This window comes from Silene latifolia, chromosome 11 (genome assembly GCF_048544455.1).
Source record: "Silene latifolia isolate original U9 population chromosome 11, ASM4854445v1, whole genome shotgun sequence".
NCBI lineage: Eukaryota > Viridiplantae > Streptophyta > Magnoliopsida > Caryophyllales > Caryophyllaceae > Silene > Silene latifolia.
The window spans coordinates 129,736,542-129,761,757 of NC_133536.1; the positions used below are offsets into that span (position 1 = coordinate 129,736,542).

Sequence of the window (25,216 nt, forward strand, 5' to 3'; positions counted from 1 at the left end):
TTGTAAATATTATCATCTAATTACCTCCACCTCACAATATATACACTTACCTCAACTATTTAGTCAGTTAACCTTTAACTACTAAATATCATCTTATTTAATCATATTTATATAAGATATAAAATTTATTAGTCAATTATCGTATAATTGAATAATAAATTTACATGCCCGTGTTCAAAACTTGTCTCAAAACTCAAACTCACTCGACTAACTCTTAGTTAAATTATTCTAGGAGCTAATTAAATTGTATCTTATACAAATAATTAACTTTTCCATTGGGGCTCCATCCTATAGGTGTGACCGAAAGGGACCAGTTGAACACCACCGTCAAACGACAGTAACGTCAAACTCTAGTCAGCCGAGCGTTACCGATATGCGTTGATCAACTGGCAAGTATAAAATAAATCCCTGACATTCCTTTTACGAGATTTATAATGTAGACGCACTATTGTGGAGGACATCTACTCCAACACAAACAATATAGCCTCTTTTCTTGGCTTGCGTAGAGGCTGAAACTTGTTTTCGTTTTTCACTTATCTTCTATAAAAAACATGGATTAGAAAAAGTGTCCGGAAAATCAACTTAGAATAAAAAGCTCTTTCAATTGTGTTGCGAGCTGATGAGTGTACCAAGTTAAAAAGCTCATTAGAATTTGTGGGTTTGTTCCGTCACCATAAATTCAAGTGGTACCTAGTACCTCTGTACAGAGCCAAAAAACCCTCACCATTGGTACCCCCCAGATCAACAAGGTAAATATTTATTCTTTGGTACTTCTGGACGATAGAGATGTCTTTGAAGGGCATCTCTAAGAATGCGAGGATCAGAAGCGAAACCTTCACAATCGGGTTGAACATAGGTAAAGCAAAGTTTTGAATCACATGTAGCTAACACATTTATAGTGTTGAATCCTCTTCTATTGCGATACCTTGATCGATCCTCGAGAGGGACCGTCATATCTATATGGGTACCATCTAGTGCCCAACCACACCCTCGAACGATTTTCATTTTTAGTCACGAACAACACTAGTGATAGAATAAGTTTCTTTAATGTAATACTTCCTAATCCTTAACACTACTCGAAGAACGACATGAAATTGGCGACTCATAGTTTTACCAGATCGAGTAAAGAGCGCTTGGATGGTTATATTTTTCAAATTATGAGCTACACTATGAAGGAAAAAAGCAACAACCTCCTTATCCATGACATTCCGGGAAGTCATAATCCACTCCTTGACCTTAAAACTTGAAGTAATTTTCAAAACATCTTCTATCAAAGCGCAATTGTTCTTGACATTTCGTTTTATTTCTTAACGTATCTAACTACATAGCTCTTTTTTGAGCTTGTTCTTGTTCATTCCAAGCCAACTCTCTGATTTATACCTTTGTTGATTTACTACCCCAACTATAACAATGATAAAACTCACTACTAGCATGATAAACTCCATATCGTTATCCTCTTCCTTTATCCTAGCCCATTTCCTTGAAACTCGTGAACTACTTTTGACAAACATTTTACTCTATACTCAAAAATGAAAAATTATCACCATCAACAACATAATATTAATATTATATTATAATGGAGTAGACAAAGAAGTGAGTAAAGAACGTAAAACCACAGTTAGATAAAACCAAACGATAAGTATAACAAATTGAGCAATTAGTAAATAACAACAAATAGTTAACACCATATTCAGACACTTTAATTCCTGAAGATTATTAGCAGAAAACCGTCAAAAATTGAGCATATTGAAGAAGTATATGATTTTGGACTTTGAGAAACAACAAATTAAGCAAGTAAAACAACCAAAATCGATCACTAAGACGCACATTCAAGGACAACAGTAACAAAGGACAACAATAATTAATCGATCATACTGTTGATTGAATAAACTCTAGAAATAAAATTGAAACAATTAATAGTTTAAAAGAAAATTCAACTTAATACAACTCAGTAAAGATCAGAATCGTTGATAAATTGTGCAATAAAAACCCTATCAATTATTAGACTTGTTTTCACTCAATTTGATTCCCATGGAAGCTGCCATGGTGAATAGAGGTGACTCGTAAGAGGAGAGTGAAAGTTGTGTGGATTTTTGAATGACATATCAAGAGGTGTCATTTGAAATGGGCCGATTTCGTATGGCTTAGAATTTGGCTGGATATTAGTGAAATCCAAATCAAAATTTCTGGTGTTTCCCAAACGATGTATTTGGGCCAAATAAAACTTTTAGAATGAAGTCCATGTTGCCAAATAGGCTGCAAGAAAATTGTATTAATGTTGTTGTGATTCTCATTAGAATACATAGATTGTATATATAATTAACCACAATACTCTAAACCCCAATTCCTCTAACATCCCCCCTCAAACTCATGGTAATTTGTTAAAATTTCCATGAGTTTGTATAAATACAAAATAAAAACCTTCGATCTTCATGTTATTTATCTTCATTAATCTTATTTGTCTTCAAAGGTAGGTAAGAAATGTAAGAAACGAGTATAAGACTCGTTCTTCAATTCTTGAATTTCAATGGCATCCAACCAAACAATACATCCCATCAACGAAACCATTTTGGGAAAAAGAAAGTTTGATCAAATGGAGGTAGGAGAAGGTTCGAATAATGGGGTTTTAAGGGGAGATTTTGATCTGATTAGCAAAGTGAAGGATACAACACTTGATGATATACGAGTCATGCTTATTCATCAGTTTGTAATCACTAGTAGAAAAAATCCATATTACGTCGGTGTTACCGTGGCGGTTCTAATAGGAAACGACGTAGCAATTAGTTAAGAAGCTATTTCTGACGGTTTTAATATAAAACCGACGCGATAAAGTAGACTTTTTGTGGCGGTTTTATTTAAAAACCGCCATTATAAAGCTTTTATGGCGGCTTTATTCAAAACAGATGTTAACTAATGTTGCTTTTGCAAAGAGATTTTGACAATGGTTCTATATAAAACCCCGCTAAATAACCTTGCGGCGGTTCTACTACAAATTTACAACCGATTCAATACAACTACTACTATAACACAGTATAACACTATAGCCCCGTATACTTGATGGTTATTATCCTCCACTCATACCCTAAAACAAATAACTTCGCATCTCTACTAACCCCAAGCAAACTCGAAACCGCACCATCGACCCCCACTCGCGTCAACATCTGACGGATTTCCCTCACCGACAATCACCGTCGCTCAGACTCACCCTTCTTTACTCAGATCCTTATCGATTTGGTATTCACTACTGTTCTCACCCTCACCAAGCCAGACCCTGCCCCAGCCACGCACGACTCCTCCTTCAACAACAACAGTTATTTTTATTAAATTTTTGTAACACCCCCTTCTTACCCGGCCAAGTTAATTGGGAAATGTTGCCATCCCGGTTTTCCGAGGCAATGAAATTAGAATTATAATTAAGAAACTTCATTAAATAAAAAACAAGTTTGGTGATTACATAAATGTAAACAATTTAACAAGGTGAATTATAAAATTACAAGTCGAATACCATCTATGTCATCTATGCTATGCTACTCGACTCCGAGTCCAAGGCGCGGCCCAAATTCCGATCACATCAACAAGTAAAACATGTACTCAACCTGCTCCCTATATGATCGGAAATATCATATGGATCGACACAGGCCACCCCGGAAATATGTGACAATTACACAGACACACAAACGTCAGTTTCAATAAATGAATACAGAGTTACTCAACTCAATGTGTGTGAGTATGCAACATGACCAAAACATGAATGAGACGCTACCAAACAACAACCACTCCGGTACCGACACGCCCAGACGTACCCACAACCACCACAGTACCAGGACACACCCTGACATACCGCCAACCACACTCGTATCGGGACACACCCAAACATACGAAGAACCAGAAATAGGTACCGGGACACGCCCAGATGTACCGGGTCCGAAAGCCAACAAAATCCTCTGCCAGACTTCGTGTCTTAACCATACGAGTCCCTCTATAACTCAAGCCATTAATGTGCACATCCCTCTTGGAGTGGAAAGCTCCAGGAGGCGACTCAAGCGTAAGACGGTCTCCCAACCGTCTTACGTCTCCTTAATAACCAATTAACACCACCAATGATCTCCAACACAACACAACAATGACCATATATGGAAAATGCAACACAACACCAATTATATGACTCATTATGAACTCAATCCCAACATATCATGGATAAAACTTCCTCAAATACCAACATGTTATCCCAATCGACTCATACATAAAAATGATGATGCAAGACACACAAATATATACACACAAAAATATTGAAATTGATTAGGATAAACCTACCTTTTAGCATTCTTCACAAGCAACTCGAATCGCACATGATTCCGTCTGGCAACACAGTCTTAATCCTAAACAAATCATGTAATACTATCATAAATATATCCTACACTATTATAAACTACAAAACCCCTTATTACTACCCACTAATTACCCATATTACTTATACTAATTATTAATTAATTACTCAACACAAAACCCCCAAAAGTTAGGGTGTAAACTAATTAAAGAAGGGTAGATCTTAACTTACAAATGTTGAGGGAGAAAGGAAAAAGATGAACAATCCATGAAATTAAGCTTAAATTCCATGTAAGAGTGTTTGTGAAGGTTTTGAATAGAAGGGAGAGCATTTGGAGTGAGAAGAAAGAAGATATAATGAATGAGGATAAGGGGATATTATTTCCTAATCCCGTGTTCTGATTAAGCGCCACTCGATCGAATGACGAGTCCACTTGGTCGAGTCTCACTCACTCGATCCCGTGCCGAGTCCACTCGGCCGAGTGCAACGCAGTTCTTAGTAATGACCAGTTTTCGTAAAACAGTCATATATCACTCGTTTCTTGGTTATTTTGGGCGTGTGACCTTCTGTTGGAATCATAAGAGAATAAGCTATCACCTCCAATTGGAATCACATCAATACCATGTTTAGATCTCATGTTATAACAGTTTTAAGATGACCCTTCTATAGGCGGACATTATAATAACTCCACTAAGTCTAGCATAGGTTATACTCGGTCCACTCTATCGTCATACATCACTCCCGAGTAGACTCATCAAGCCTGAGGGTCCTCTCACGCATCCCGAGGTTCCTTTGTGGGTCCTAAAATATTCAGGTATTACAATAATCTTGCCTCCTTAAAATGAACTTGATCCCCGAAGTTCGCCTCACTTTCTCTTCTCACAATTATTCCTTAATCTTTTCTCAAGTCTCATTACCGTTTCTCATGTACTCTCTCGCCATTTTACTCTATCATAAAGTCCGTCAAGATTCTTATTGTCATTATCACTCTTATTAATCACACATTTTTATCGTACTTATTCCAAGGTTCTTTGCTCAATTCTCATTACTTCCTCACGTGTCGTACTCTTTCTTTCCTTAATTTTCGAATTATTATATTCACTCCTCTTAATAGAGAACTTCGCCCCAAAGTTCAACTGTCAAACCTCATAGGGTGCTCTCATATGCTCATTACAAAATTCCACAAATGACTATGTTTCAGGTTCAACACTTTATCTTACTTATTGCAAATCCGTAATCAAATCACATATAGTCATAATTCTATGGATATAATTTCACCCTACAAGCCTTTCCCAAAAGGTCAAGCACAAGGTCAAACCCAGAGTTCCAATTTATAATCCCACAAATAACTCCCAGCTCATGTATGTTATATGTATACATTTCTAACACACGGTATGTCTCGATTAGTCATATGCATATATATCGTCAAATTTCATACACTCACTGGTCAGCCCATGACTGGTTCAACTAGAATTTTTAGTGGGGGCTTTGAAGGCCTGATTACTCCCATTCCTACTATCTTTAACTCCTTTACCCCTGCCAGAATTATTACTAAAATGACTAGGCAAGGGGGTGTGAGTGGTAGTGGGAGCAAAACTTACATGGAGGTATTGGAACAATCTATTCACTACACGAAAGCCCTGAGTAGGGGAATGGAGGATCCACCTATAGCTATTGAAAATGCGTAGTATAGGGTTCTGGAATGTTAGGGGTATGAATAGTATGAATAAATAGGCTGATATTAAATGGTTCCTGCATACTAATAAAGTAGGGTTATGTGGGTTGTTAGAAACTAGAGTTAAAACTGGTTCTATCAATAAGGTCCATGAAGGGCTTGGAAATAATTGGAAGTTAGCTCATAATAATTCTGCTCATGATGGTGGTAGGATTTGGGTAATTTGGGATCTTGCTATCTTTAGTGTTGATATCCTTGCTATTGAACCTCAGGTCATTCATCCCAAGGTTACTTCATTACAGACTGGCATTGTTTGGTGTCTCTCTATGGTATATGGATTTAACAGGGTAAATGAGAGATTGTCATTATGGAATTCCTTGTCTATACACTACTACAAAAACAAACAAAGAGGACGGTTCAAAACCGTCCTTAAATCTTAAAACAACCGTCCTTAATTCACCCGTCCTCGTTGCCTAAGAGGACGGTTAGAGTGAAGTCAAACCGTCCTCTTTTATTTTTAAAAAGAGGACGGTTGTAGATTTGAACCGTCTTCTTTTCATTTACAAAGAGGACGGTTGCGCCTCTCAACACAATTTTTTTGAAATGAAATTAGCGCGAATTTATGAATATTTCCCGCAAAATTTGGCGCGCATCCATGCTCTTTAACAACTAGATTTTTGAAATGGAAATTTTTTCATTCATACGCTATAGAACAAAAGTTGTATAGCTTAAATATTATATCCGGCTACATTTCAAAAATTCTTACATTTATACTCTAAATCCAAGCAAACAAAACGGAATAAGGTTTGAACCTCCAAAATACAAACTATCAAGAATTGATTTTTTTAACACAATTACATTAGTTGAGCCTAAATACTTTACACGCTGCCATCAAATACTTGCGCCTTAAACTCCAATGCATATTTAGCCCAAATTGACCGCACCTCATTAATTTGCTCAACCGAAGTCTTTGGGGCTTTAATCATGAACTACATACAAAGTAACCAAAAAACACAATTATAATTATTTACATATCAACACGTCTAATATAATCAAACACTAGATAAGAAAAGAAGCCTCACCCCATGGAAGTATTCGTTACTCCATGGTGCAAATAAACTGCCTTCCTTGAATCACGTCTGAAGAAACATGGATTTCAGCAATCAAAATGGTGACATTCATTATAACAACCTTGCCAGCCAATCCTTTTATCCACAAAAAAAGAGGATAATGGGGAAAAAAATTGAACATGATAAAAGCTGAGCAACCAATAAACATAAATCAATACCTAGGGTTTCTTTCAAGAATAAGAATATAACCATCACCTGTAACCACATGAATAGCTTCATAAGGATACCTGAATGGTTTGAACAATTAGCAAATTAAGTACACATTTCAAAGCACTCTATTAGCTTGGAATGCATCTAACTAGAAAAAACTAGCAAAATAGAACGAGAAACGCCTAATTCATGTGCTTTAGATATGAGCATCATCAAAAATCAATCTTACCCAAGCTCCGTTATGACATCTTGACACGTTCGAGCATTTGTATTCAATGGATGATAAGTAATCTTCCTCTCAATCGGTGCAGCCTAACTCTCTCCCAGTACAGTTGTAGGAACTATCTTAACAGACTCACAAGTCATGTGATCAGGATAGCTTTGAGAAGGAAAAGCCCATCCTGACAGAATGTCGAAAGCTTCTGAAGGCCAAGGAAGAAAATGGGCCACATTGTGCACCGCATTCAACATTGCTTCAATGAAAATTTCAGTACCAAGATGAAGATTCTAAGAGAGACAAGAAAAAAATGAAATTTCTGCTGCATAAAGCAATGTTTTCTAAGTTATACATGAACATTAACTTGACAAATAATAATTATTTAAGAGAAATGCAAAGTAGAAGCCTCTATAACTCCTCGCCTACGATCCATAGCACGATGAACAAAGTGTTCCCTTAAGCTTTGCAATTTTCTTGGAGGCTGAAGACCCCAAGGGAACTGAATAGGAGACAAGCTATTCCACATTAATAAAAGAAAATGAAAGAAGCAAAAGTGAAGAGTCTATTGATCCAAAATACTCAAGAGGGGGGGGTGAATTGAGGATTTAAAACTTTATGAAAGCTTTTTCGATTATGTATGTATAATTAATTATTTAAAGTTTATTGATTAAACTTTAACTAATTAACTAATTAACGAATTAAAAACAAAGCAAATAAACGAAAGAAAGAGAGACACACGGATTTTTGAAGTGGTTCAGTTTCACAAGTCGAAACCTACGTCCACTATTCTCGATTAATAAATTTAGTACCTTTCTCCGGATTACAAATTTACTAACCCAACTCGTACAACTAACTCTAGCTGTAACTCAATGAGTACCGTTAAATACTCGAGTGACTAACTTACGCTAATAAGAAAGCACTAATGATTCTTCTAATAGTTCACGTTAATGAACAAGTAAGCAATCAATTATAGCACTATTATCTTATAACGATAATGAAGAACAAGTATGCGAGTTTTTGTAAAGACACGACCTTTCGAAATTAGCAAATCGGTTTTCGTTAAAAACACACGGTTTGCTCTTTAAATTATGAAAAACAATTTTATGCTTAAGGTCTCTATTTTAGATGTTGCAAATGACAAAGTATTTATAGGCAAAGAGAAGGAGAGCTACACGGTTTCAAGGAAACCCTAATAGTTCGAATAATAAGATATAATTATAAATTATATCTTCTTATTATCTCTTACCTAAAAGCCATAGAAGATAATAAAGAATATTCTAAAAGATAGAATATAATCTTTCTAATATTATCTTTACTATAAATTCTAAGATTATGATAAGATTTCCTAAAACAAGAAAATCTTTTACCATAAACAAATATATAAGTAAGATATACAAGATATGTAAAGATTATTTTATAGAATAAAATCTTTACCTAATCTCTTAGGCAACACGGCATAACACGGCTCATGGGCTCGTGAATCCATGCAAACCCTAATCTTGTTATATAATTAGAATTTAGGTTTTAAGAGAGGCTAGATGGAAACCCTAATTGATAGTAGAGTCCAACTCATAAGTCGACCCAAAAGCTATCAATTAACGCCAACCATAAAACCGGACTCCTCACTAAACCGGGCTTTACAAAATAAATACTTTCATTAAAACATATAAAATAGTCTTTAAGAAATTGTAAAACAATTTTCGAACCATTTAAAAGTCGTGTATAAAAACTCAACATTTCAATGTTATAGTAGAAGAGCTATAACATTGAGCTCTTTTACTAGTAATGTTATAGCCGCAAAGCTATAACTTTACTAATTAAGAAACTCATTCTTGATTACCACTACGAGATAATCACCTATACTATTCTAATCTTCAGGGAGATCTTCGAGTATAGGCTACATCATCATCCAAGCTTGATTAATCTTCTAGAAGAATTCCGTCTTCACATAATGCTTGAACGAACCTTCGAATTGTTTGATCTTTAAACAAGGACTTGAACTTCTCATGTGTACATCACAATCTTCTTGGTTGCTCGTAATAAGTTAATGCTAAAACACTTAACAAACAATTACACGCAACAAGTATAAAACATGTAAGGCACCTTGACATCATCAAAACATAAACATATAAGCTATATGGTCCAACAAATTCCCCCTTTTTGATGATGGCAAGTCTCCTAAAATTGTGACTAATGAACAAGTTCCCCCTTAATATAATACCATTATCTTGATAATAAAGAGTAACGCAAGATCAAACAATTATATCCAAATATCAAAGCTTTAAGGACTTTAAGAGACAATTGGTCTTGACAAGGAGCAAGCTTAGGTAGATGCTTACCATAGACGTTCTTTCCCCCTCTTGACATCATCGAAAAGTTAAGAACAAATCAAAAATGACTAGAATAATATAAGACGAGACAAGAGATAAAAACGTCATAAGAAAATAAGATAACATGCAAGACTAAAAGCATCCAAAAGATAATAAACATCCAAACTAAGAGTTAAACATGTCTAAAGCCAAATGGGCCGAATGATCACATGTTTAATAGAACACTTGGGCCATAACCACAAATGTAAGCCAAAATGGGCCGAATGATAGTTTGATTAACACACCACAAACAAAGAAGCTAATGAAATTAAAGGCTAATGATGGTAGGACGTGAGGAATCAGATGTTGCGTGTCTTATATGGGTTTACGTAGTCGGGTCGGGTACGGTGCTCCAAAGCATCCAGACGGTCGAAAGAACTCCTAACCAACTGTGAAAGAGTCCCAATGCTCCTCTCAAAATTAAGGACCTTTAAGGAAAGGGCCTTTGTAGCTTCCAACGTAAGAGCTTGATCTCCCGCCATCGCTTTCCCGTGCATCACCAACGCACCACCCTGACTAGTAAGGAAGGTGAGACGATCACCATGTGGGAACACTTCCCCACGGATAGCCTTTAGCTCCCTTTCAAAACCCGCCAATCTCTTATCCACACCCTCCATCCATGAGTACACCCGACTAGCATCTAATTCCGAGTCTAAAGACCGAGATGGTCCAACTCGTGACAGTGCCGTGGCCAAGCTAGCCGAATGCTCCTCAAATTTCTGCATTAACCCATTCATAAATCCTTCCAATTTCGATTCAATGACTCCTAAACCCGAATCCACGGGAACATTTTCAACATCTTTCACAAGTTGCAATTCGGGTCCATCAAAGAACAGACCCATTAACTTGATTAATTTGTCACACATACAATCTCTAGCACTAACACCATAATCGGGCCCTATTACTTGCTTAATTTCCAACAACCGAGAGATCCACATACCGTAAGGCAAATCAATCGTGGTGCTCAACTTATCCTTTGTCACCGTAAGACCAGTTTGAAGAATACGGTGCAAAACAACACTTGCTAAATTTACCTTTTGACCCTCTAACCAAGAATAAACCATAATTGCCTCATAACTTGACACCTTATCACGGCCCCCTCTTCTCGGCACTATAGTGTTCCACAAAAAATTCAAGAAAAATTTAATTTTGGCCGAAAGAGGACGAACCACGATATTGACACCCTCCGTCATCTCCTCAAAATATTGTTTTACCAAAGATTCCTTTTCACTCCCAACATTAGACCATTCAAGACTCGGATTTAATTCAATCCCTTCATTAGGAACCGAAAAAGCAGAGCAAAAATCCAAAACAGAGACGGTAACATCGACACCGTTAACAACCGCATGCAACACTCCCTTTTTAATCGACACACTAGCAAAGAACTGTACCACTTCAACCGGGTATACAGGACCCGAAAACTGACTTATGTGACTCCAACCTTGAAAATCAAGAAAATTGATAAAGAAGGAAAGAGCGGGTACACTAACCAACCAAGACTTCGGATAATACCGACCACCATGAATAGAATACCTCAAAACTCGATTTACCAAGATGCTTTCATCGTGTGTAAGCCGAACACGATTCAATCCTTCCTTCGTCGCGGCTTTCGAAGCATCTTTGAACAGAGCGCGAGTAACACCATTCCGAACCATCACCTCGGGTTCCTCCACACCAGCTTCACCATTATCAACTACAACCTTATTTTTACCTTTGAAAAGACGGCGTCTTTTTCCTTCGGAGACCGATTCGTCCCGACTACGAAACAGGGGCGAGTTTTGGTTGGGTTGAGGTGAAGGACAATTCATGGAGTGAGGAGTATGTGGTGGTAGGGGTGATGTTTGGTGAGGAGGGGGACGGTTTTGGTTGATACGGGTTGAGGAACGAGTGGTTTTTGCATGGGATGAGTTCATGATGATGGAGATGGTTTGAAAAAGGGATGATGGTGATTGTTGGAGTAAAGAGGAAGATAAGTAATGATGGTAAATATTTGAGGGAGGAAAGAGGTAGGCAAGTGGGATGGGTGGACGGTCAAGGGAAGGGTAGATATAGGTGTAGGTGTTCTAGGGTTAACAAGTGTAGATATTTTATGGTAAGTGTGGTTAGTTAGGAATAGGAGAGTAATAGGATGAGATTTAGGAAATTGAGTTGAAATAGGAATCATTGAGCCGAGTATTGTGAGCTGATTTTGTGAGATTTTCTTTTGATTTTTGGAAAAATACAAGAAAATATGGTGTGTTTGTTTATTGAGAGAATAAGTTTGGACATTAATTAAATTCTAAATAGCAAAAAGAATCTTATGAAAATAATATTTCTATAAACGCATTTATTCATGCAACGCAATATACGGACACAGTCATACAATCTTAACTTAACTAGTCAGTCATAAAAAGATTAAACATATATAGAAGCTTAGGTACCACTGATTAAACCAATTTCCAACCGTAAAGTCTCAAATCGTTCTCTAGCTAATGATTTTGTCAAAATGTCAGCCCATTGTTTTTCAGTACTACAAAATTCAAGTTTTATATTCCCCTTCTCAACATGGTCTCGTATAAAATGGTGTCTTATTTCATATGTTTGGTACGTGAATGTTGTGCGGGATTTTTAGAAATAATTATCGCGCTAGTATTATCACATAAAATAGGAATACATCCTACATCAACACCATAATCACGTAATTGTTGCTTAAGCCATAAAAGTTGAGTACATACTAGTCCTGCAGCAATATATTCGGCTTCAATGATTGAGAGAGCAACCGAATTTTGTTTCTTGAACCCCACGTGATGATACATGGTCCGATAAAAGTGGCGACACCCGACGTGCTTTTTCTGTCTAGAGAACATCCCGCGTAGTCGGCATCGAATAGCCGAAACTAGGTCAAAATTGCATTCCATAGGATACCATAGATATAAGTTGGCCGTTCCAATTAAATAACGTAAAATCCGTTTTACGGCCGTCATATGCGATTCTTTGGGAGACGATTGATATCTCGCGCAAACGCATACGCTAAACATGATATCCGGTCTACTTGCGGTCAAATATAACAGTGACCCAATCATCCCACGGTAAGTAGTTTCATCAACTGATTTACCGGTTTCATTCAATGTCAATTTCTTGTTCTCGACCATTGGAGTAGGCATAGCGTGTGAATTTTCCATCCCGAATTTCCGAATCAACTCTTTGATGTATTTCTGTTGATGGATTTTAATGCCTTCATCTGTTTGTTGTATTTGCAGACCTAGGAAGAATTTTAATTCTCCCATCATACTCATCTCGAACTCGGAAGTCATCAACTCAGAAAAGTATTTGCATAGGCGTCGGTTGGTTGATCCAAAGATGATATCATCGACGTATATTTGAACAACCAAAAGGTCAGAATCCTCAGTTTTCAGAAATAGGGTTTTGTCGACGGATCCTCTACTGAATCCACTGTCAAGTAGAAATTTGGATAATCTGTCGTACCAAGCCCTAGGTGCTTGCTTCAATCCGTATAGGGCTTTGTCTAATTTGAATACGTGATCCTCAAATTTGATATTCTTAAAACCAGGGGGTTGTTCAACGAAGACTTCCTCTTGCAAATATCCATTCAAGAATGCCGTCTTGACGTCCATCTGGAATAGCTTCATCCCTTTGTGTGCGGCAAATGCTATCAGAAGTCTAATAGCTTCAAGACGAGCAACAGGTGCGAAAGTCTCGTCATAATCTATTCCTTCTTGTTGATTATATCCTTGGACCACCAATCTTGCCTTGTTTCGACAATGACCCGGCATCATCCAATTTGTTCTGAAGACCCATCGAGTTCCAATGACTGTTCGATCTCTTGGTCTAGGAACTAAATGCCAAACCTTGTTTCTTTCGAACTGTTGTAGCTCTTCTTGCATAGCTATAATCCAATCTGATTCGGCAAGAGCTTCATTGATGTTCTTTGGTTCGATCATGGATAGGAAAGAGTAGAAAGAGCAGAAATTGTTCAAAGAACGTCTTGTTTGAACACCCTTCTTAATATTCCCAAGAATATTGTCCATGGGGTGTGAATTCTTGTATTTCCACTTCGTTGAAGTGCTTGGTTCATCATCGTTATTTGAGCTTGTCCCGACTTCATTTGGATCGGAATTAGGGGAAGTTCCCCCTGAATCCAATTCGGGTGTTGTGTTTGAGTCGATTATAACCTCGGACTCTACACCTTGATTTGGATTCACATTACTGATAACATCATCTATAACATTGGTTTGGGAGTTCTTATTTTGAGTGGATGTTATAGTATCATCAACTATAACTTTATCCTTCTCCTTTTTGTCTTTTGAGGAACGATCGAGTTCATCATTTATTCCCTCAATTTCGTTATCCTCTAATTCCAAACGGGGATCATCTCTTGAGAGACGGAAGTCGGGTTCATCCAAGTCTTCTTCCTCATCCTGTAAAGGCTTATCGAACATGTTATCTTCATCAAAGATAACATGGACACTTTCTTCAATACAGAGAGTTCTCTTATTGAATACTTTATAAGCCTTGCTATGATCTGAGTATCCTATAAAAACCGCCTCATCACTCCTAGGGTCGAACTTACTTAAACGGTTTTTACCGTTATTATGTACAAAACATTTACTCCCAAAACAACGAAGATGGGAGATATTAGGTTTTCGACCTCTAAGGAGTTCATATGGGGTTTTCTTAAGGATAGGTCGGATCATAGCACGATTATGGATGTAGCAAGAAGTACTAATGGCTTCAGCCCAAAAGTTACGAGGTAAACCACTACACAGAAGCATTGTACGTGCCATATCTTCTAAAGTTCTATTCATACGTTCAACGACACCGTTTTGTTGCGGAGTTCTTGGTGCGGAAAAGTTATGTCCTACACCATTAACTCTACAATATTCTATAAAGGTTTGATTATCAAATTCGGTGCCATGATCAGTACGAATAGATACTAGATTAGTCTTATATTTATTTTGAACACGTTTCATAAGACAATCAAATTCATCAAAAGTTTCATCTTTTGAATGAAGAAAGATAGGCCATACATACCTTGAGTAGTCGTCTACAAGAACAAAGACGTACCTTGATCCTCCTCTACTTCTTACCTTCATAGGTCCACATAAATCCATGTGTACTAATTCCAAGGCTTGTTCTGTGCTTACTACTCTTTTTGGCTTGAACGATGATCGTACTTGTTTACATCTTGCACATGTGTCACACATCTTTTCTTGGTCAAACTTGATCTTAGGTAACCCTTCTACCAAGTCCCATTTCTTGAGCTTGTTCAAGGTTAGAGAGCTAATGTGACCAAAACGCTTATGCCATAAACAAGGATCATCAAGAGTAACTTTCATACACGAAAAAGAGTTAGTAGGCACAGCATTTAAATCTACCATATACACGTTCCTTTTACGGTGGCCTTCAAGAATGACATTGCTAGTTCCTTCAATAATAATGCGACAACTATCAGTATGAAAGACTACTTTGTTACCTTTGTCGCATAGTTGAGATATGCTTAGCAAGTTGTGTTTTAGACCATCTACAAGATAAACGTCACTTATTGCGTGAGATTTGGAGATTCCGATTTTGCCAACTCCTATTACTTTTCCCTTTTTATTATCCCCGAACGTCACTTTTCCTCCGTTGAAAGGCTTGAGTGAAAGAAACAGATTTTTGTCTCCGATCATGTGTCTTGAACATCCACTGTCAAGATACCATTGGTTGTTTTCTTTCACTTCTTCCTGCAGAAAGGATTAGATACAATTTTTAGGTACCCAAGCTAAGTTGGGTCCCTTATGATTAGTTACTCTAAATATTAGATCCTTTCGAACCCAAATACTTCTAATCACCGTCTTTCTAACTTTAGGTTTATTTATCTTGGGAGGATTTCTAGGGTTAGGGTTTTCTCTAGGTCTCGGAACTTCTCTAGGTCTCGGAACTTCTCTAGGTCTCTCTTGACTAGATGCCTTGTGAATAGGTTTACTAGGTTTAGATTTGCAAGGGCTTTGTGAGGTGCTAGGTTTCTTAGAGTAGTCAAAGGCCATGTCATAGAACCAACGGAATTTATTGTTCCTTTCTTCGTTAGGTTCGTCAGTGGGAGTTTCCTTATCCTCGTCAATGTGTCACAGTTTTGGCATGTTCGGCATTCTTTCGTAAATCGTGAGCCTTTTTGACACAATTGATTTGGATATGACCCGTATGACCACAATAATTGCAAATCAAATATTCGGGAAGATCAAAGATACTTCCTTTTTCTAAAATCAAAATCCGAAGGTGTTGATTTGCATTTAGAGTGATCTCTACGGCTATAGCACTCATGTCCTAACCCCATCTTCATATTATTGTCAGATTGTTCGGTTAGGAAGTTCAGGACTTTCGTGCTACCTTCCCATTTGTCATGCACCTTTCTAGCGTGTAGAAGAAGGTCTTTTAGGGTTTTAATTTCCTCTTGACATTTCGTGTGATCTACATCATTGTCCTTTTTAAAGTTGTCACGAAAGTCTTGGAATCGTTTGTTAAGAATGAACACAACATCGGTGTGGTGTTTCTTAACATTGATCATATCGGTCTTAGATTCTTTTAATTGCTTTGAAAGGGAATCTATCTCTTTCTTTTGATCCAAGATTACTTCTTCATTAGAAGTGACCTTAGCTTCCAAAAGTTCTCTGACTTTTCTAAGTTCTAAAGTTATAGCTTCATTAGCTATAACTTTGGCTTGAAGGTGCTTGATTTTAAGCTTTAGGTCGGAAGTTATAGCTTCATTAGCTATAACTTTGGACTCTAATTCCTTCTTTTCAGCCATAGTAGAATCTAATGTTGTAGCTTTCTCATTTTGTAACTTTAGATTTCAACTTCTTAGCTTTAGTCTTGAGATTATGATTCTCTTCCGCAATATCGAGAATCTGTTCCTTTAGATCTTTCAATTCCAAATCCTGTTCATGGCACTTATCAAGAGATTGTTCAAAGAATTCAATTAGGGCACTTTTAGACAATTTCTTAACACGTTTTTTAAGCTCAAGGTAACTTACCTCTTCATCGTCATCTTCGTCCGATTCTCCAAGAAAACAATAGTTTGAGTGAGAGGTTGTGCTTTCATCATCACTGTCGGAGATTAGGTCAAGACTAACACTGCTCAGACAAAGGTTAGCCACTTCGTCGTCTTCAGATTCCTCGTCATCTTCTGATTCAAGGTCTCCCCAACACGAAGCCATCATAACTTGCTTGAATTCTCTCTTTGTCTTCTCACGTTTCGTCTTGTCCTTTATCTTCTCCCATGTTGGACAATCTTTGATCATATGACCGATTCTCCACATCCGAAGCAACCTCTATTTGCGAAAGATGACTTTGAGTCATTAACCTTTTTGTTGAATGACTTGTTGTTGTTGTTGTTAAAGGATGATTTTGTTTGTTTGTTTCGAAATATTTTGTTTTTGAAACGGCGTGCAAACAGAACAGTTTCATCCTCTAATTCAGAGTCCACTTCTTCACTTTTTAAGGCCATACTCTTATTTCGGCTTGGTTGGGTCGTCATCTTTGTTAAGAGTAATTTCATGGGCCATGAGAGCACCTATGAGTTCTTGATAGGATAGGTTTTCAAGATCTCGTGATTCCTCCATTGCGGTGACCTTAGCACGCCACTTTTTAGTAAGGCTCCTAAGAACCTTTCTAGCAATGTCCTCGATCATGAATTTCCTACCTAGGTTTTTCAGTTCGTTTATAATGCTCGAAAATCTTGCAGACATGCTATCTAAGGACTCATTAGGCTCCATAATGAATAGCTCGTATTTTTGCATAAGCAAATCAATTCGGTGCTTCCTAACAATGGAAGTACCTTCATAAGCTAATTCGAGCCCATCCCATATCTCCTTGGCCGTGGAACAAGAAGAGAACCGATCAAACTCAGTGGAAGTCATTCCGTTTTGCAGAAGACTTATTGCTTTGGAGTTCTTCTCGGCTTTCTTGTAGTCGACCTCGACATAGTCCTCTTCTTTCTTTTCATAGGTAGTGCCTTCCTCGGATGCCACAAGAATTTTATGCGGTCCGTTTTGAATAATCCTCCAAAGACTCCCAATCGTGTCCTTTCACATAGTGAGTCATCATGTTTTTCCATAATCCATAATTCTTCCCATCAAAGACGGGACACTTGAGATATTTGGAATCCATTTATCACGTGATAGGCAGCGGAATATAAAACAATAAGATAAATGAAAAACAAGATAGATCAGCCTCTTTGCGGTTAGGCAATCAAGAGCACGAGGCTCTGATACCAATTGAAGAGTCTATTGATCCAAAATACTCAAGAGGGGGGGTGAATTGAGGATTTAAAACTTTATGAAAGCTTTTTCGATTATGTATGTATAATTAATTATTTAAAGTTTATTGATTAAACTTTAACTAATTAACTAATTAACGAATTAAAAACAAAGCAAATAAACGAAAGAAAGAGAGACACACGGATTTTTGAAGTGGTTCAGTTTCACAAGTCGAAACCTACGTCCACTATTCTCGATTAATAAATTTAGTACCTTTCTCCGGATTACAAATTTACTAACCCAACTCGTACAACTAACTCTAGCTGTAACTCAATGAGTACCGTTAAATACTCGAGTGACTAACTTACGCTAATAAGAAAGCACTAATGATTCTTCTAATAGTTCACGTTAATGAACAAGTAAGCAATCAATTATAGCACTATTATCTTATAACGATAATGAAGAACAAGTATGCGAGTTTTTGTAAAGACACGACCTTTCGAAATTAGCAAATCGGTTTTCGTTAAAAACACACGGTTTGCTCTTTAAATTATGAAAAACAATTTTATGCTTAAGGTCTCTATTTTAGATGTTGCAAATGACAAAGTATTTATAGGCAAAGAGAAGGAGAGCTACACGGTTTCAAGGAAACCCTAATAGCCGAATAATAAGATATAATTATAAATTATATCTTCTTATTATCTCTTACCTAAAAGCCATAGAAGATAATAAAGAATATTCTAAAAGATAGAATATAATCTTTCTAATATTATCTTTACTATAAATTCTAAGATTATGATAAGATTTCCTAAAACAAGAAAATCTTTTACCATAAACAAATATATAAGTAAGATATACAAGATATGTAAAGATTATTTTATAGAATAAAATCTTTACCTAATCTCTTAGGCAACACGGCATAACACGGCTCATGGGCTCGTGAATCCATGCAAACCCTAATCTTGTTATATAATTAGAATTTAGGTTTTAAGAGAGGCTAGATGGAAACCCTAATTGATAGTAGAGTCCAACTCATAAGTCGACCCAAAAGCTATCAATTAACGCCAACCATAAAACCGGACTCCTCACTAAACCGGGCTTTACAAAATAAATACTTTCATTAAAACATATAAAATAGTCTTTAAGAAATTGTAAAACAATTTTCGAACCATTTAAAAGTCGTGTATAAAAACTCAGCATTTCAATGTTATAGTAGAAGAGCTATAACATTGAGCTCTTTTACTAGTAATGTTATAGCTGCAAAGCTATAACTTCACTAATTAAGAAACTCATTCTTGATTACCACTACGAGATAATCACCTATACTATTCTAATCTTCAGGGAGATCTTCGAGTATAGGCTACATCATCATCCAAGCTTGATTAATCTTCTAGAAGAATTCCGTCTTCACATAATGCTTGAACGAACCTTCGAATTGTTTGATCTTTAAACAAGGACTTGAACTTCTCATGTGTACATCACAATCTTCTTGGTTGCTCGTAATAAGTTAATGCTAAAACACTTAACAAACAATTACACGCAACAAGTATAAAACATGTAAGGCACCTTGACATCATCAAAACATAAACATATAAGCTATATGGTCCAACAAAAAGGCAATCAATAAAAAAGATTTATAGGAAAGACAATCCATGAACACGAATACCCAACCATTGTCAACTGCTTATCATGTTCCATCAAAGTGTTGGTCCCATTCTCATTTGAACTTCGAGATTTAGGAGACGCAGGCGAAGTGTATCCATCATCTTCCCCTCTAGAAGAATAAACTACACTTGATGTATTAGTGTCTACAGGCAGCTCGTGAATCAACTGGTTAAATGAATAAACACCACTGCCAAATAACAAGTGATATGAACAAATCATTATATGTTGAGTATGGAGTTATAAATAATTTAGTTTAAAACATGGAGTCAAGTGGGACTGCTGTCTTTTAATCAGTGCGACTTAGTAACGACTTATGAAGCTTTTTAGATATTGATACCTTCCTCATTGATTCAGTTCTACTATATACTACTACAATATAGGGCTGCTGTCTTTTAAACTCACAGAATTGTTGACAATCATAAGATTTAATAACTAGTATCATGTCTTGCACTGTGTTTCTGGTAAACGACCACAATGGATGAGATTCGAGTAGAGAAACTAATATAAGGTCTACGATAACTAAGCATTAACTTTAGCTACTATGCTTCCTCAACACAACGAGGACATTTTAAGCTCAGGTTCCTTAATTGTAATTAACTTGCTTTGTAATTGTCATTAATTTACTTCAGTTAAGGAAGCTAGCCGCACATATGCACCGTCAGCTGGAGTATAATCTTTATCAGAGTAACTGCACAATATCGGAACTATTAGACTTTCAGGTTAACAAAGGCAACTTTTTTTTGTTTAGAACATAATTTTGAGAAAAACAACAAGGATATAGTAATTATCCATTGTACCAACCTATCGTAAACCCGTAATCTACCAGAGAGATTTCCCCGTTGATCCGATGTTGGAAAATCTTCTGAAGCAGGAAAAGAGTAAAGCCAGCTTTCTGTTTCAGACTTTCAGTAACCAACTGCAGCATTATCGTTGTCAGTATTGTATAATTAAAAAAACAATTGCTCCATACTAAAATACCGGTGCCTTAGAAAGCCAAAAAATCGAGAGAAGATATATTAACCGGCTCTTTAGCATTCGCCCACAACCAATTCCAATCAAATCCCTCAGGCAGACCGCTTAAGTACATGAAAACTGGGCCGAAAACCCTTTTTCACGGCTCACCATCCACGAATTTCACCAACATGTCTTCCCTGACATAATGAGTACTGATGAACATCTGAAAGCGAAACATCCATCTTGATCACAAAGATTGAATTATTCGTAGGATACCAAGCTATTAACACTGAACAAGTTCAACACACAAAAATAATATTCTGGTGCTTGCAGCAAGGTTTGTTGGTCCAACATGAGAGGTCATATTCCGCTTAAGCGGCCCACCAGATCGAAACTCATCACTAGGATTAATTTGCCAGAAGCCTGTTGATGGATCGTTACATATCCATTCTTGTACTTGAAGATCCTTGTTCTCACATGAATACTGATATTTGTCATCCACCTGTTTCATCAACAGATATTAAGCGTACTCAAAAAATCATTATTTTCAGATGCTTTCACAAGTCTAAATATCTCATTTTTTAATGTTTCAGTATAAGCACACACGTACTGATCAGCCAAAAACAAAAGGAGATAGAGGAATTGATGTAGATTGCTGAAAAATTGTATACGTTGACAGTGTGAAATACGAAGTAAACGAAAAAAATGTGTTTAATACTGATCAGCCGAAAACAGCAAAAGAAGTAAATTTTTTTTAGTGGAAACAAGAACTAATCATCATCGGGTTTACTGGGTTTGCAATAATTTTGTTCAATGAGACGACCCGCAAAGAAAACAGTAGACATTCCCAGATTATATTGAAATTGAAATGATCCAACACTTTTCCATTATAAGGGTCCATCACATGATAATCTTACAATAAAACCGTCTTTCAAAACAGCGCATAGTTAGAAAGCTTGATAAATAAAGCAAGATCAACAAATTCACACATATGCAGGAGCAGATTAAGGGGATTGGGGATAACAGCAATATGTATTCTATGAAGAATTGATATGATTGTTCAATTTAATGAAATCAATTTGTATGAAATAATATATGAACACACAATACCTCGGTAAGGAGATGAAAAAAGGCGATTATCGGTGTTGCGGTAGGCGATGATGAAGGAGAGTGTGGTGGCGGTGGTTGGCGAGGCGCGATGGTGGTAGCGTTATGCTAGGTGACGGTGGTAACGAAAAGCGGTGATGGTGGTTATATGCTAGGGTAGATTGTGTTTGAATAAAATGGGAAGACAAACGAGCAATAAGAGGGAATACGCGAGAATTTGATTATCACTATTAAAGAATAAGACGGCTCTAGTAAATAACCGTCCTGTACATTACATCGAGGACGCTTCTATTAATCAACCGTCCATGTTACATTTACAACGAGGACGGGTCTAGTTATTAACCGTCTTGTTGATGTGATTACATATGGCGCCATATTATTTGGCTGATATAAGACGGTCTTGTCTCCAACCGTACTCTAAGGGGCGTCCTCTTAGCCTAAAATTGTAGTAGTGATAATGAATACGTTGGTTAATGGTTCTTGGGTGGTCATGAGGGATTTTAATAATGTGTTATCTCTCAATGAAAGATTGGGGTCTGAGGTTACTAATTATGAGATCAGGGATTTCCAGAAGTGTGTGGCTAAGTGTGGTCTAGTGGATGTTCCTGCACAGGGGGCTTATGTCACTTGGAATAACAAGCATGACCCAGGTAGTATGGTGTTCAGTAGAATTGATAGGGTGATGAGTAATGATGAGTGGCTTTTGCAGTTTCCGGATGTCAACATTATGTTCCATCCTGAGGGCCTTTTTGATCATTGCCCCTGCACTATTTTGTTGGCTCCTCATGATATCAGAAGGAAAGGTAATTTCAAATATTTCAACATGTGGGGTAAGGACCCTGATTTCTTGCACACTGTCCAGGAGATTTGGGATTCTGAAGTGGAGGGTTATAAGATGTTTCAACTTGTCAAGTATCTCAAATGGTTAAAATTGCCTCTAAAAAGGCTCAATGGGAGTGTATTTGCCAATATTAAGAGATCTGCTCAAGTGGCTCAAATGCATATGTTCTCTATGCAAAGGAAGCTCCATGATGATCCTTTAAACCTTGAGGTTCAAGCTGAGGAGACTGCTACCTGTGAGAGTTTTAAATTGTTGTAGGAGGCTAGAAAGAGTTTTCTAAGTCAGAAAGCAAAAGTTCAATGGATGACTGAAGGTGATGATAATACTAATTATTTTCACAGTATTATCAAGGCCATGAGACTGTAGAATAAAATTTTGAGTATTAAAGATATGAATGGACAACAATGCCATCAAACTGAGGATATTGAGAATGCCTTTGTCAGCTACTATAAAGAGTTGTTGGGCACTAGTAAGCCTGTCAAAGCTGTTCATTTTCCTACTGTTCATAAAGGCAGAGTGGTCACTGAGGAACAATGTGTGGATCTAATTAAGGAGGTAACTGCCCAGGAGATTCATGATGCCTTGCAAACTATACCTGCTAATTAGGCCCCTGGACCTGATGGGTACACTTCCCAATTTTTCAAAGATGCTAAGGATATTATTGGTAATGATGTGGTTGATGCTGTGCAAGAATTCTTTGTTTCTGGTAAATTGTTAAAGCAGATCAACACTACTACTCTTACTCTCATCCCAAAGAAAGCTAGACCCGAGACTGTTGCTGATTTTAGACCCATTGCTTGCTGCAATGTGGTCTACAAGATTATCTCCAAAGTAATATGCAACAGGATTGCTGCTGTGCTACCTACTGTCATTTCTGAAACTCAGAGTGCGTTTATTAAGGGTAGGGACATTGTGGATAACATATTAATTTGCCATGACCTGGTAAGACTTTACAAGAGAACAGCCTGCTCCCCTAGAAGCATTATGAAAGTGGATTTGAAAAAGGTATATAATTCTGTGGAGTGGAAGTTTATTGAGCAGATGTTGCAAGCTTTGAAATTCCCTGACAAGATGGTTAAGTGGATTATGGAATGTGTATCTACTCCATGGTTCACCATTTCTCTTAATGGGTCTACTTTTGGGTACTTTCAAGGGAAAAGAGGGATTAGACAAGGTGACCCTATGTCACCCCTCTTATTTACTATTGGAATGGAGTGTTTGAGTAGGGTCCTCACTGATATCACCAGTAGAATGGATTTTAATTATCATCCATTATGCAAGCCTTTGCAGCTGACCCATTTATGCTTTGCAGATGATTTGCTGATGTTTTGCAGAGGTGATAGGGATTCAATTACTATTATTCTTAGAATTTTTGCCACATTCTCTGCTGCCTCTGATTTAGCTATGAACAATGAGAAATCTGAGATATATTTTAATGGTATGGCCCCTGCTGAGGTGGACCATATTATACAGCTATCTGGCTTTAAGGTTGGAACATTCCATTTTTGTTACCTGCGTATTCCCATTTCTTACAAGAGGATGGCTGTAGGTGATTGCACCAGACTTGTGGAGAAGGTGGTTGGAAGAATCAGGGGATGGGGGGCAATGAAACTTAGCTATGCAGGCAGGCTTGTCCTCATTAGGGCTGTTTTGACTCAGCTGCATTCATTTTGGGCTAGAGTCTTTGTGATTCCTCTCACTGTTATTGTTAGGATTGAGGGGATCTGCAGGAACTATCTCTGGTCTGGTTCTGATCAGTATCTGAAGTCCCCTGCTGTCTCATGGGATAAGGTTTGCAATAAGAAGAGGTATGGGGGTCTGAACATTGTGAATGCTAGGGTTTCGAATCAGGCTGTCATTGGTAAATATACTTGGTGGTTGGCAGCTAAATCAGATCATATGTGGATTCTTTGGGTTGATCATGTCTATATGAAGGGCAAGGACTGGCAAGAGTATACTCCTACCGCTAATTCCAGCTGGACTTGGCGTAAAATTTGCCAGGTCAGAGACATTCTGAAAGCTGGTTTTCTGAATGGACAGTGAAATGACAACAAGGGTGTTTATTCTGTGTCTAGTGGCAATAAATGGTTATGTGGTCAGCAATCTAAGGTAAAGTGGTGCCCTCTTATTTGGAATCAAACCAGTATACCAAAGCATTCCTTCATTGGTTGGTTGGTTGTTCAAGAGAGACTCATGACAAGAGAAAGGCTACTTAAGTTTGGAATCATCACTGATGGTTCTTGTTTCTTTTGTCACTCACATTTCGAGACTCATCAACACTTGCTCTATGAATGTCAGTATAGTAAGCTATGTTGGGCTCTACTGTGTAGCTGGCTTGAGATGGACCTGCCTTCTGCTGGACTCATTGATTGGTGTTTAAAGTGGAGATGTAAGTCTCTTATGAAGAACAAATTGTTTATGCTGTCATTGTGGCGTTTTGGTATCACATTTGGAATGCCAAGAATGTTTGTAGATTGGATGCCATGCTGCTCACTCCTGCTGCACTCATAATGAAGGTTAAATTGGACATCACCAGGAGGTGTAGGG

General features: G+C 37.3%; 1 protein-coding gene and 1 long non-coding RNA gene across 2 annotated transcripts; one reads left to right on the forward strand and one right to left on the reverse strand.

The window, feature by feature from the left end:
• Window positions 1-6,714: 6,714 nt before the first annotated feature.
• On the reverse strand, window positions 6,715-22,035 carry LOC141615078 (uncharacterized). The gene is made up of 8 exons (XR_012529604.1): window positions 21,832-22,035; window positions 21,163-21,223; window positions 20,366-20,471; window positions 19,774-19,889; window positions 7,512-7,998; window positions 7,291-7,359; window positions 7,085-7,141; window positions 6,715-6,978 (listed from the first exon to the last, which is right to left on the reverse strand). It is a non-coding gene; the product is annotated as an uncharacterized LOC141615078 (long non-coding RNA).
• A 250-nt stretch (window positions 22,036-22,285) lies between these two features.
• LOC141613983 (uncharacterized) lies at window positions 22,286-22,927 on the forward strand. Its single transcript, XM_074432730.1, has one exon. The coding sequence runs from the start codon at window positions 22,286-22,288 to the stop codon at window positions 22,925-22,927; it is 642 nt and encodes a 213-aa protein (XP_074288831.1).
• The last annotated feature ends 2,289 nt before the right edge of the window (window positions 22,928-25,216 follow it).

Excerpts from the sequence above, each read along its gene's own strand:
- LOC141613983 (XM_074432730.1), top strand. The coding sequence starts at position 22,286 with ATGAATACGTTGGTTAATGGTTCTTGGGTGGTCATGAGGGATTTTAAT.